Below are 14092 nucleotides of genomic sequence, written 5' to 3'. Positions count from 1 at the left end.
GATGTGAAAAGGAAAGAAGGAGAAGGTGTGTGGGGTGGCCAAGGCCAGGCTGAGAGAGCTCAAAGTCTTGCTGCAGGCTTCGGGCTTAGGCCAAAGGCTCGGGGAGATGTTTGAGGAAGCGACATTCTCCCCTTCCCCTGGCTCTGCCATCAGCGGGTGCTGGGGAAGACGAGGTGGGCCGGTTCACTCCACCCGCAGACCCAGAGCTGCCTACTGTGTGCTGAGCACTGGGCAAGGCGCTGGAAACACTGAGATCCAGAAACCTGCGCTGCCTCCAGGGGAGTGGAGCGGTGGGGGATGGGAGGGCGCGAGTAAACCGGTGATTACAATGGAGTGGCTGGGAGCGTGGAGTGAGAGCAGGTTGCCATGGGAGCAAATACGAGAGGCCCTGCACGTCGCGGTGCTGAGAAGGCGGTAATTACTGTGTGGTGAAGAGAAGGGAAGGGGGGCCGGGGAGAAGGAGCCCCCACCCTGACTGCGGCTGAGGCCGGACCCCAGAGCAGAGCGCGTCCTCCGCCCTGTGCAGAGGTCGGGATTTGATCCCGAAAACCGGTGGGGGAGAGGGGGAGCCTTCGGAGGGGCTCTGACACCATCCGATTTGCATTTCGGAAAAACCACCCTGACAGTGACAGTGTTGAGTCGGGGACAGGGCGGGGAGAGACTGACAGGCAGGAGGGTGGTGAGGAAATTGCAGTGGGCCAGGCAAGAAATTATCTGATTCCGAGTGAGCTCTATTTGCATTTAATTTTTCTTCACCTCCTCGTTCTTTTCAGCCCTTGGTGGTTTTTTCTTTTTCTTTTTCTTTTTTTTTTTTCCTTAGGATGAGTCACCATGGAAAAGCTTCACTTGAGCAATCAGCTCTGTGGATTTTAATGGCTTTTTTCTGATTATGAAATTAATAAATATTCATGGTAGATAATTTGAAAAATAGGGGAAAAGCATAAGAAGAAAACAAAAATCACCCATGCTCTGACCATCTAGCTGAGAATACAATTCAGTGTAAATATTGCCTCACCAATTTCCGCCTCTCTTCTGGATCATTTCCATTAGCATACAAATAGAGAGTTATTTATCCCGTCTTTAAAAATCCTCTCTTGATCCCATCCCTTGCTCCTCTGGCCATCACCCCAATTCTCTGCTTGCCTGTAGAGTAAAAGTCCCAGAAATGTTGACTTTTTATACTTGTGGGACCTACCCATCCCCACCCGGATTGTCCCCCCCCAACTTCACCAAATCTGCCCCCCAACAATGGCACGCGGACACTAGGGTCCCCTGAGTTGTCAGGTGTCATATTCGTCTCCATAGGCACTTCTGGTCCTGCTCCTTCCCTGCATCAGTTCTCTTCTCTGGGCTTCCCGGATGCTGCCCTGTCCTGGCTCCTTGGTGGCTCCTTTGTCCACAGTTATCCTGTTTCCAGCTCTGTCCGTGGACTTCTCCATACCCTCGTCCAGGATCATACCTCCTCTGGGACTCCCTTATCGCATTTCAGTCAGTACTTCTTCCTGAACTCTGGGCTCCTATACTTGGCCACCTACTCACCATGGCCACTGGGTGCCTGATGGGTATCTCAAACTTTGCAGGTCCAAACCGAGCACCCCCAGCCCTATCTGCTTCTCAGCTCAGGAAACAACAAGGTCATTCTTCCAGTTAGTCACTCAGGCACGAAACTTCAAGTCACTCTTAACTGTGGTGGACTGAATGTGGGGTGTGAAAAAGAACTGTCTTATTTTAAAAGGTACTCCTCTCCTCACCCCCTTTCCCTACTCCCTCTCTCTTCCCTCTGCTCCACTCTTGTCCTTGGCCATGTCCTGTGTAACTGACTTTATCTCCCTGCTGTTCTACATTCCTTGCTAGACTGAAAGCTTTATGAGGCAGATGGTTTTGCTTTGTTGGCTGCCATGGCCTTAGTACCTAGCACATAGTATGTGATCAACAAAAACATGTTTGCTGAATGCAAGGGTTTTAAAGTGAAAATGTTCTTGGCTGGTGTGGGAGTGGGTAGCACTCTAAAGAGGAGACTCAAGAGTAGGGAGGGCTGCAAAAGGCAGGGAAGAAGGGACAATCATGGGAAAGACCCCCAAGGAGGAATCAGAGTCTGGTTGTGTCAAGGGGGAAGGGACAGAAGAGGACCCAGGCTCCTCAGTTGGCTAACACGAGGGGCAGGTGCTAACCCACCCAAGTGACCAGTAGTGGGACTATGTGCTATCCAAGTCTGACAGGTGCCGTATTTTCTCTGGAATCCATATTTCCTAGTCTTTATTTTATTTATTTTTTTGGTGCTCAGGACTGACCCAGTGGGGGTGTGCTCTACCACTGAGCTACATCCCCAGCATTTTTATTTATTTTGAGACAGGGTCTTGCTAAGTTTCAGAGGCTGTCCTCAAACTTGTGATCCTCCTGCTTCAGTCTCCTGAGGAGCTGGGATTACAGGCATATGCCAGCCTAGCCATGTTTTCTAATGATCCATCAAAGAGCCCCGGAGTCACCCCAGGAGTTATTATGCTTGTGGTCATCATCAGCATCTTCATCATAGCCAACATTTGCTGGCATTGACTACATGCCTAACGTATTAATTTTTCTAATCCTCATGAGAACACGTTAAAGTATGGGCTAAAGTATGTGATGACATGATCCTTGTTTCATGAGGGAAGACTGAGGCACAGAAAAGTTAGTGATTTGCCCAAGTTAGTGATAGTGCCAGGGTCTAATCTGAGGCAGCGTGGATCTGGGACCTCTACTCGCCTCTGCAGTTGGCTTCCTCAGCAGTAATGGGGTGTTTTAACTTTGCTCTGTGAGTAACGAAGTCTCAGGGTCCCTTCTAATAACATCAGATCAGGAGCCCTCCCGGGTATGGTGCCTGTGGACTGTTGCGAACTTTGGCCATGTAACAAATATAGGCCTAATTGAGAAAGCCAGGGACAGGCAGGAGAGGAGACTGCTGTCAACAGAGAGCTCCCCACCATGTCCCCAGAGCTACGGCCATTATGTCTGGGGTTGGAGCTCTGTGACTGTGTCACTACCCTCCCCTCCCCCACCCTGGGGGTGCTGCTCTTTGCTTAGTGCCACCATCCTCCCTGACCCTTGTCATAAGTTAATTCACACCAAGGTATTACTGCCCCTGTCTGGGAGGCAAATGGCTTACTTCTGAGTTTCTTCTTTTATTATTTTTTTTCTTTCTCTGCTTTTTCTGAGGAGCCTGACAGGGTTGTAAGGAGGCATCCCCAGCCTGTGGTAAGGCCACATTCCTAGCCCTTCTCTCTCTGATCCCTATCCTTGGGCCCTAGGAAGGGAGCAAACATCTGTGCAGTTTTCAGGCCAGGGTAGATTAATGTTCCTGGAATTGGAGTCCAGCTGTGAGGGCCTGAACATTCCCAGCTCCTAAGAGGGTGTCATTTCCATTCACAAGACTGGGAGGGTGTTTGAAAAGTTATTTGCAGTTTGGTGCCGACTTCCATTTGCCTCCAAGCTGTTTTGTGGAACAAAGGATGACCTCCTGGAAGCTGTCTTCCTGTGTGTGTCCCTGGCTGCAAACTGGGCCCTCCAGTTCTTTCCTCCAGTTTCTTCTCCTGTCTTCCACGCCCCCCACCTTCGTGCACTCCTGCAGGCCCTTGGTGATTAGACCTCCAGACCCCATGGCTTTATTCCCATGAGGCCAGAGTGGGGACCAGCCTGCCCTGGCCCAGCTGCTGTCCTCCTTGCAGCTGCTCACACCCAGCTGGTTGCACCAGTCCATAATGGTGGGCACACATCCATCACAGTGGGCCTGCCCAGAGCAGGGTGGATTTCCTGGGAAGAAGACACAGTCCTTTTGTTAGAGCGTCCCAGGGTGGTGCTCCTGAGTAGCCATAGAGGGCCAAAGCTCCTTCAGCCATGTCTGATTTAACCAGTAATCCCCAGTTTTGCCCAACTGGGAACCCCAGACAAGCTAGCCCAGCTATAGAAAACTGCGGCTACAATTGCCTAGTGTCAGTGTTCAAACATAAAAGAAAATGAGCTATCAATGCCAGATCCTTTGAAATCTCAGAACTTGAGAGTCATGAGCAAGTGGCCAGGACCCTCAAGGCTGAGTGAGTCACTGGACAGCAACCTCATTTGAAGCAGGAGTTGAGGGGACCCCTTCTCAGCCCAGTGAATACTTCACTGCTGTTACCTTATATCATCCATTAGGGCTTTGGATTTGGTATTATTCATTCATTTAAGAATCCTTACTTATTCACATAATAGAAGCGTGCATGGCCAAAATATAAAAAATAGAGAAAAGAAAAAAAAATTCTTGAAATCCTAATTTTCCTATTTTTTTATATTCTCTTTTAAAATTTTTATTTGTTCTAGTTAGTTATATATGACAGTAGAATGCATTTTGATGCATAAATGAGTATAATTCTCATTCTTCTGGTTGTACATGATATAGAATCACACTGGTTGTTTATGCACATAGGACAATAATGTCTGATTCATTCTATCATTTCTACCCCATATACCCTCCCCTCCCTTCACTACCCCATGTCTAGTCCAAATTACCTCTATTCTCTGCCCCCCATTGTGAATTAGCATCCACATATCAGAGAAAACATTCCACCTTTGATTCTTTGGGACTGGTTTATTTTGCTTAGCATAATATTCTCCAGTTTCATCCATTTACTGGCAAATGTCATAATTTCATTCTTCTTTAAGGCTGAGTAATATTCCATTGTGTATATATACCATGATTTCTTTATCCATTCATCTGTTGAAGGGCACCTCGGTTAATTCCATGGTTTAGCTATTGTGAATAGAACTGCTATAAATATTGATGTGGCTGTGTCACTGTAGTATGCTGATTTTAAGTTCTTTGGGTATAATCTGAGGAGTGGAATAGTTGGGTTCAATGATGGTTCCATTTCAGGTTTTCTGAGAAATCTCTACACTGCTTTCCAGAGTGGCTGCACCAACTTGCAGTCCCACCAGCAATGTATGAGGGTGCCTTTTCCCTCACATCCTCACCAACATTCATTGTTGCTCTCATTGTCCTGTTCTTTTGTGTGTGTGTGTATGTGTGTGTGTGTGTGTGTGTGTGTGGTGCTGGGGATTGAACCCAGGGCCTTGTGCCCCAATTTTCCTGTTCTAACAGGCATTGTTAGCATTATGGTAGATTTTTTTTTGGTAGTGTCTTATTTTCCTGTATTTGGGGGTACTTCATTTTCATCATTAAAACAAACAAAAAAAACCCCTTTTTAATTGCTAGAATAGTATGATGCAGTTTTCAGTTACTAACATTTTACCTGTTGTGTTCTCTCTCCCTCAGCCTGACTCTCTGCATTCATATTTATACAGGTGCACACAGATACACATGTCTGTATATATGTTATTGTTGTCCCTTAATTTGGGCAACTAGCCTTAAGGCACCCAAGGCTAGGAACTGGAATAGCTCATTCTTTTCTCACCTCTGCCACTTGTTAGCTTTGCCATTAAGTCCTGTCACCTCTCCAATCTGCTGTATCTCTGACACATGCAGAGTTAATTCCTGCCCTGGCATCTGGTCAAGTGAGATCATGAGAATAAAGATGCTTGGTAAACCAAAAGGCTCTGGTCCAAATCAAGGCATTGTCAAGACATTTTTGTGATCCAGAGCTGCAAATGAGGGGCACCTTTGGGTTGATGTAGATGCCATCAACACCTTCTGTGGCACTTTAGTCAGTTCTGAATCCTGGGGTGCCTTAGTCCCTGGGTACCAGGCTAAGGATATGAGCTTGGGTGAAGGGCACCTGCCCATCTCACTGTGACCCAATTTGGAAAAGTGTCCTGGGATGATACGGGTGGTCTGAGCAGTGAATAGTCAACTCAACTCAGGTACCTGACTGTCCTCCCTATGGTCAGTGGGAAGTGCCACTTGAGGGTTGAATTCCACCTCCAAACTGGTATGCAGGATGTTGCTTTTTGTCTCGCCTATGCTTGTGTTGATTTAGAAGGTCAGCATGGTGAAGGAAAGACCATTGACACATTGGTGGTGATTTGAACTGACCTTGTCATACCTGACTTTCCAAATGATTTGGATTCCATTCATCCACGCTGCTTCCTGGCGGTAGAGTCAGTGTTGGCGGTCAGAGGATCTCTCTGCTCCCCCCAGGGGTTCCCCATGATTCAGCCTGGGTTCTGGTTCCATAGAATGTTTATAAAGGGCGAGAATAGACTATGAGCATCTTTTGGAAAATTCCTTCCTATCCATTATTACAGTTTTTTCTGTGAGACAGCAAGGCAGACATCACTGTCCCAGTGTTCAAGGTGAGAAATCTAAGGGCAGCAAGTTCCACAGTGAGCTGGCCGCAGAGGCAGACTTATAACCCAGCTCCCAGACACCTTGCTCTGTGCTCATTTGGGAAAGAGCAGCAGGGATTCTGGGGAACAAGTCACCGGCCCCCCTCCTCTCCTGTGGCACAGTGACGCTCACAAGGGCTCCTATCGTGTGTCGATGCTGTCTTTCTGCATGGCTGGTCCAGGCAGAGCTCAGAAGAGGCCCTAGGCCTTCCCTGCCGTCCAGCGTGCGCTCCATCTCCTAGGTGCTGCTGAACGAGGAGAGAGAAGCCATGGCACGCTCGCGCCGGCTGGAGCGCAGCACCAGCAGCTTCAGCTACTCCTCTTACCACACCCTGGAGGAGGTAGGCCTGTCTGGTCCCGCTCCAGGCTCTCTCTTGCCTCTGGGCCCCTTGGATTCTCCAGACTGGGGCAGAGACCAATGAAGGTGCTGGAGTCTATGAAAAACTGTGAACTTAGGGAGTGAAGAGTAGGTATTAGGTGACAGTCTGTTGGCTGCTCAGCTTCATGAGATCCAGAAGCCAGTTAGAGGGGACTGCAGTTCAACAGGACAGTCGTAGGCAGGCACAGAGTAGAACACTAAGGTCGGCAGAGGCAGCCTCCAGACCCTTTTCTCTGGTTAGGGATCCAGGAATCTCCACCTTGCCTGACCAGGCCTGGTGTTCAGGGGCACTGTGGGTACTTGGGGGCATCAGCAGTGGGCAGTTAGGCACAGTGGAAAGCCATACTTACAGAATCAAACAGAGTGGCCTTGGAGAGAATTCATGATCACAGTGATAGCCAGCTAGGGCCAATGTGACTGGTGGTGACTTGTTTGTAAAGGAGAATCTGCAAGGAGGGCACCAGAGATTCCTACTCCAGAACGAAATGCAAGGCACAGTTCTCGTTTTGCATGTACAAGACATGACATTATTGATAGTGCCCACTCTGCTACTGTTATCACTTTTCCCATTTCACAAGTCCTGTAATAGAGGAGCCATTTTATTTTCTTATATTTCTTAGTCATATTTACCAAAAGGATAAGAGAATGAATTAATATAGCTTATAACTATTTATTGATGCTAAAGATAAATAAAACATGAACTCTGCCTTCAAGGAACTTAAAATGTAGAAAAGAATCATAAGATAAAAAAAATACTACAAGGTCTGTGGATCCCTCAAATGGAGAATGGACTAATGGACGAAAGCGTGAGAGACTTCACAACATAGAGAGACACATGGGGATTTGAATAGGCTCAGCACTTGCCGTTCTCCCAGGCAAAGGGATAGCTCTGCACAGCAGTGAGGAGCCTGCCGATCCAGCAAGACTACACCTCACTGTCCTTAATTCTTAGAGCATCTTCAACTCCAGTTTCTAATCTGGGTCCTATTAGACTCTCATAGGGGGTGGGAAAACAGTGAACAGGGTGGGATGGGGGGAGGAGAATATTTACAGACATCTTGGGGTTCACCCTTCTCTCAAGTTAACTGCCAGTCTGAGATTTCATTCCTTTCAGATATATAGCTGGATTGACAATTTTGTAGCTGAGAATTCAAACATCGTCTCCAAAATTCACATTGGCAACAGTTTTGAAAATCGGTCCATTCTTGTTCTGAAGGTAAAAACTCACTTTGTCAACTAGCGGACAACTGCAGTGACAGGCTCTAGCCTAAGACAGAGCTTGTGGAGATAGTGACTGGATGGGAGTTTTGGGAAGAGGAAAGATGTGTATGCTCCTGTCTTTGGGTGACTCATAAGCTTTGAGATGTGGTATTCAGGGACCCACCCTTGTAGGTATGGGCAGGTGACAGTGCGGAGACCTTGTCAGGAAGTAGTGGGAGGGTTGCTAAGGAGATGGAGCTGTAGAGTGGCAGTCGTCACCCTGGACTTGGGGTGTGAGTGTGGGTGAGTCAGCGTTCTTCCTGTTGCTTCAGCTGCGTTATATGTTAAGTGGGAAAAGAGATACAGTGAGCGCTCGTATGATGATGATCAAGGTCATCTGGCTCAGATAACCCCATGGACAGGCCTGAGTCTCTGGGGAAACCTCCCAGCCCTTCACAGGGGCCACTGGAACAGTGCTTGAGCAAATTTGGCAAGTGTCATGAAGGAAACAGCATAGGTGAGTGCAGAGCCCACTGGAAAACAGTTAGGGCATGTCTCCAAGGGCACCAGAGGCGTGGGCTGTGCGGGGCCCTGGATGTCAACAGGAAGGACAAGCACTGCTGCTCTCAACAATATTCTACTGGACATTTCTGAACAGCAAAGTGGCCTTGTCTAATCTGGCCCTAAACGTCACCTGTTTCTGCTTCTGTCCTCCACCTGGTGCTGTCCCAGTCTTTGTGATATTATCTGAGACCTTGCTTTACAAAGTGTGGTCCTTGCACAACAGCATCCACGTCACCTGGGAGAGTGCATGTTGGAGATGCTGACCCTCAGGCCCCTCCCCAGGCCTACTGAATCAGAATCTGCATTTTCGTCATCCCTGCCTCTAACCTTGGCTTCCTGTTCTTCTTCCCTGGCAAGCGGCCTGGGCGAGCTCCCCCTTCCCATAGACCAACCACTGAGTTTACTGATCATGTCTCCAACCCTGGCCCCTCTACCAATCATACAGACTGGGCCACTGAACACACCCCTCAGCTATCCCAAAGGCACCACAGATGCAAAAATGTATCTAAAAACTAAGCATATCATGTCCCCTCTTCCCCTTACCCATTTCACCTGCTATCCCCTCAACACCCATCCCCTCCCCCATCCACACGCGAACACAGTTGGCTTCCACTGAAATTGCTATTATCAGTTTTTGATACCACACTGGGGGATACATGTGCCCATTAAAGTTTGAGATGCTTTAGTCTTGAAATGCACTCAATCCTGGGAAGTTCTGTGCTTCTGGATCACCTTGCCCTCCAAGAGTACCACTATATGGCCAAAGACCCCCATACGTGTGCACTTCATAGGCCGTGCGCTCCATGGGCACATGATCAGGTACCTGTGCACCCCACCCCAGCCCCCACCCAGACTGGCATATGGAGCCATCCCAGGCTGTGAGCTTACATCTGGGGTCTCCTTCCAGGAAGCCCTGGGATGACACCATAGTTGTCTCTGGTCAAACCTCCTTAATCCTTGTCTGGGGCCTGGTTCTTTATCCCAGTTCAGCACTGGAGGTTCTCGGCGCCCTGCCATCTGGATTGATACTGGGATTCACTCCAGGGAGTGGATCACCCATGCCACTGGCATCTGGACTGCCAAAAAGGTCAGCAGGGACCTGTTGCCAAGGTGGAGCTGGAGCTGGGCTGGAGATGGAGCAAGGTGGAGATGGGGGCTGGAGCTGTAGGGAACTTTGAGGGCACCTCTGGTTGAAAAATTAGACTCAGTCCCTTTAAATTCAAGTGCTCTATCCCCATCCCCTTTGAAACAGCTACTATGTGCACTGGCCTCTTGCAATACAGAGCCCATGTCTACTCTGTCTTCCAGTTGTTTAAAATTTAAGACTGGTTCTGCACGAGAAGGTGCTTGATAGCCTGATGCCACCTCTTCTTGCAGCTGCTAGCTGTGCAAATGTCCTGTTCTGCCTCTGAGGAGAACCCAGCATGGCCTACCATCCCTCACCCTTTCTTGCAGATTGTCAGTGAATTTGGCAAAGACCGTGTCCTGACAAGCATACTGAAAGCCATGGACATCTTCATAGAGCTTGTCACCAATCCTGATGGGTTTGCTTTTACTCACAGCATGGTGAGGGCACCTGGGGAGTGTGGAGGCAGGGGTCAGCCATGGGGGAGCCAGGGAAAAGTCACTGTGGTCTCTGGAGGTGGCCCCTTCAGGGTATTGCAGCTCTGGCTTCTTGCCCTTCAACCTCCTGACCAGGGAAGGTCACCACTGGCAGCCTGTGGTCAGGCCTCTCCCCCAACCTGACTTCAACCATGCACACTCATCTGCAGCCTTGGCCCAGTCCCAGACCAGCCCCACCTTGTCCTGGAGTTTCTTCCCTTTACTCCTTCCTGCCCCACCATCCCTGGGAATGGGCCCAGTGAATGGGGTCACCTGACCTGGGCTTTCTTAGAACCGCTTGTGGCGGAAGAACAAGTCTAGCAGACCTGGCATCTTCTGCATCGGCGTGGATCTCAACAGGAACTGGAAGTCAGGCTTTGGAGGTATGGAGATCCGTGATCGTGGGCAGGGCTGGAGGAAGGCGTTGCTGGTCTCCCACACAGTCAGATTGTGTTGACTCAACTTGAGAGGCAGGTCGCATGGAATTTGCTAATATGCATGAGTCATGGACATGGACAGGCAAGCACGTACTTAGGATTGACCATGGGATGTGGGAGAAGTTGCACGTGTGTGTCAAATGAATACCCAGGCTAAGCTTTCATGGGAACATTGAAAGAAGCCCTCAGCTCCTGAATGCAGATGAACTGCAAGGGTCAAGTCCTAAACATGGCAGAGAATGGCCTAAGGAGGTACAAAACCCAGAGTTTACAGTGCCCCCCAAGTGTCCCTGGCTTCTCTCTGGAGGGAGCACAACATAAGGACATGCTTCTGAACCACTGTCCAGGAGCTGTGACCTGAGACTCACATCTTGGGGAGATCAGAGAAGTAGTTCAATATAGAATGAACCAAGTCCTCATTGTCACCACTGACTCAAGCCTAGTTTTTATTCTTGAGCCATTATTTTGTGACCCTGTGCTGGCAGCCTGGTTCGTACCTACAGGCTGTATGGTCCCATTGCTAGGTGGGTAACTTTCTCCTAAGTTTCATGGTATTCTCTCCTGATTGTTTCTCTTGCTCACCATGCCACGGGCACGGGGACTAGATGAGGAAACAGTTCTCCAGAAAGCGAGAGACAGTACAGGGGCCCTGGAAATGCAGCCATGTTACGGCAGGATGCTGATCCTGCCGGGACAGCCTCCGGAACACACACTGTCCTCAATCCCCAGATGTGGCATTTAAACTCCACTATGGCACGGGGTTTGGCTACACAGGGCAGTTAACAAGCAGATCCCTAGACTGGTGGTCAAAACCAATGATGGAGAACATTCTAGATCTGGATGCCCATTGTCCTGAAAATCTAGCTTCCTGGGGTCTGTTCTAAAGCAAGGGGAGTGAGGCCTCTAACTCTCCTGGTAGATGTTGCCTGGGGTCTGTGCTCTGCGTGGAACCACTGCCGTAAAGGAACACAACTGTGTAAAATTAGATGTTTCCATCTCCAAATGACCAGATGCTTGCTCTGGGTGGACTTCCACGTGAACCCCTCTGAACTAACTGCAGTCAATGCTCCCAGATCTTGAGGTAGCCCAGCTAGTAGAAAGACAAATTACCTCTTAAAGAAAATAACTTTTGTGGGTTTCTCTTATAGGGAAGGAAAAAAAAAGAAAAAGAAAAAAACACCTGTATATGTACAATGTAAAAAACAATTAGGTAGAAAAAAGCCCAAAAGCTCCCATAATCCCACTACCCAAAGATTACTGCTTTTAATAATTTACCATGTCCTTCCAGAGATTTCCCCTTGCTACAAATTACATTTTTAGAGAAGGAAAAATAAATAGCTAATGAATCCATTAGCAGGTACTTGTGAAACAGGAAGGCTCAGAGGACCTTGACTGTGAATGTCAGAGAGGCAGGCAGCTAATTCCCATTTGGTCAGGGGAAGATTAGTTTATTCTGCTTAGCTCGAACCAGAACTAATGGCCTGAAGTGTTTCTCCATATTTGGGCAAAGCCACCTGGTCGTTGGCAGGGGAACCGCTTTCCCTGCGTGGGCTGCAAACGCAGACAAAGCTCTCAGCCTGGCCTGCTCTGCTCATCTGTTGGTATTTGTCATTCGTCAACTGAAGCAGGTGCAGAAGCTGCAGGCAGACACAACAAACGGGGCCACTGTCAGCCCGCCTGGGGGGCTGCCTCACACCCCCCTGCTCTCTGAAGACATGTCCCTTTCTAACTGAGGTCCCCTACCCCAGGCCAGGACCAGCCAACCAAGAGGTGATGGGCTCCCAGTGACGGAATGGTCTCTGGGCTGCCTATGGCCAGAAATAGTGAGTGTCTGAGTTGGTGACTCAGGTGGGAAGATTTTGTTTATGGCTGTATTATTGCCTTAATTTAATGGCTGCGTCACGGGTTGTCTGGAGACTGTGCCTGCCCTTACCTGCACTTCTGGGGAGGATCAATTTGCTGCATTCCTAGAGCCTCATTTGAACTGGTCCTTGGGCCACTGTGCTGGTCCTGTGAGGGCAAGAAAGGGGCTCGGGCATCTCACGAGGCTTTGGAAGTTGGCAGGATCCCTGGCCTGTGAACCAGGCCTGGGGGCAGCTCTTTCAGGGAAGAGGAAGGAGAGGGGAACTGAGATGGCTCCTCGTCCGTGTGTCTGTAACCCACAAGTCTTGACCAGCCTGGCTCAGCCCTCCACAACATGGCTTTTGGGGAGGAGCACAAGAGGAGTGGAAGAGGAAAAGAGAATCTAGGAGGAGACAGGAACAAATTAAACCTGTAAAAAGAAAAAAGAGAGAACAGCTCCTCTGCCCTCTCCGCTAAGTAGGTCCCCAAGAAGAATTCCCAGACTTCTTGCATCTCTGGTTCCCAGATCAGCTTCAGACAAACATGGGGATATGCTCTCTCTTTTCCTGGCCCCCAAGTCCATGGAACTCCTAGGGCCATGTTTGGGGCAAAGCTTGAGCTTTGATATTTTGTCTGAGCCCTCAACAGCAGTGAAACCAAGAAAGATCAACTGAAGGGGAAGCTGGGATTGGGGCAGAAACCCAGAGTTTCTCCTAGATGCACCTTCTGAGGCAGGCCTGTCTTTCCAATGGAAGCACAGTTGGGTCTTACCCAAAGGACAAGCCAAGGAGGCTCCTTGAAAGTTTACAGAGTTGCTGGGTCATGGTTTTGCTACAGTCCTCTGATGTATGAGACCAGGATATGCAGCAGTAACAAACACCCCATAGAACCTCAGTGGCTTACTGCAGTAAGAGTTTGTTTTACATGCACACAGTCTAAGGAAGGCAGATGACTGTCATTGGCACTTCTCATTCAGTGTGACAGAGGGACCCAGGATGCTACTTCTTTCTAGAATGTTTTGCTTCCAGCAACACAGATAGAAAAGTGTGATGCAGTCACCATTGCTCTTAACAGCCTCAAACCAGAAGTGACACATCATTTTTGCTCACATCATTTTTCATTGTTCAGATATAGTCACATGACTTCAACCAAACTGCAGAGGAAGCTGGGAGATATAAGGGAGCATACAGGTATTTTGTGAGCACTATTTCTGCCACAGCTTGGAATTCCAACCCTTTGGGTGATTTTATTTTACTTTCAGGAAATGGTTCTAACAGCAACCCCTGTTCAGAGACTTATCATGGACCCTCACCTCAGTCAGAGCCAGAGGTGGCTGCCATTGTGAACTTCATCACAAGCCATGGGAACTTCAAGGTTCTGATCTCCATCCACAGTTACTCTCAGATGCTCATGTACCCGTATGGCCACTCTATGGAGTCTGTTTCAAATGAGAAGGAGCTGGTAAGATTGGCTCTTTAGAGCTTGGGGGAGGAAGAGGCCCCTACCCCAGGAAAATCCATATCCGGCACATTCCCAGGGGTGCTGGCTCTCACTCCTCAAACAACAGTCTGGACCAGGACACCCTGTGGTAGGGAGGAGCGGGGCTTGTTCTCATGCGTGATCAAGTTCAAAGCTGGAGGTGCCGTGCCACCCTCTCACAAGAGCCATCTGCGTGATCAGCTGCAGGGACTCCACAATCCATGTTTCTCACTGGCTGCTGAGGGTGCCGGGGTGTTCAGGGAGCCACTCTGAACCCTCGCGTCTCACCCTCTGG

The 14092-nt window shown here is 49.0% G+C and overlaps 2 protein-coding genes across 2 annotated transcripts in view; both read left to right on the top strand.

Annotated features, from left to right (window-relative positions):
• Window positions 1-322: 322 nt before the first annotated feature.
• The window catches only part of LOC306667321 (carboxypeptidase A5), a 14625-nt gene continuing 855 nt past the window's right edge, over window positions 323-14092 (top strand). The window contains exons 1-7 of the mRNA XM_079149811.1: window positions 323-414; window positions 6537-6635; window positions 7788-7889; window positions 9423-9524; window positions 9893-10003; window positions 10332-10422; window positions 13580-13779. Coding sequence (XP_079005937.1) covers window positions 367-414; window positions 6537-6635; window positions 7788-7889; window positions 9423-9524; window positions 9893-10003; window positions 10332-10422; window positions 13580-13779 — 753 coding nt within the window. The 5' untranslated portion in view covers window positions 323-366. The remainder of the gene's footprint in view (window positions 415-6536; window positions 6636-7787; window positions 7890-9422; window positions 9525-9892; window positions 10004-10331; window positions 10423-13579; window positions 13780-14092) is intronic.
• Window positions 13668-14092, top strand: part of CPA1 (carboxypeptidase A1) — a 15848-nt gene continuing 15423 nt past the window's right edge. The window contains exon 1 of the mRNA XM_079149810.1: window positions 13668-13779. Within this exon, the coding sequence (XP_079005936.1) occupies window positions 13739-13779 (41 nt within the window). The 5' untranslated portion in view covers window positions 13668-13738. The remainder of the gene's footprint in view (window positions 13780-14092) is intronic.

The sequence above is a fragment of the Sciurus vulgaris genome, assembly GCF_902686455.1.
Source record: "Sciurus vulgaris genome assembly, chromosome: 8".
In the NCBI taxonomy this organism is placed as follows: Eukaryota; Metazoa; Chordata; class Mammalia; order Rodentia; family Sciuridae; genus Sciurus; species Sciurus vulgaris.
The sequence above is the reverse complement of the archived record's forward strand: the minus strand, read 5'-3'. Positions and strand labels throughout refer to the sequence as shown.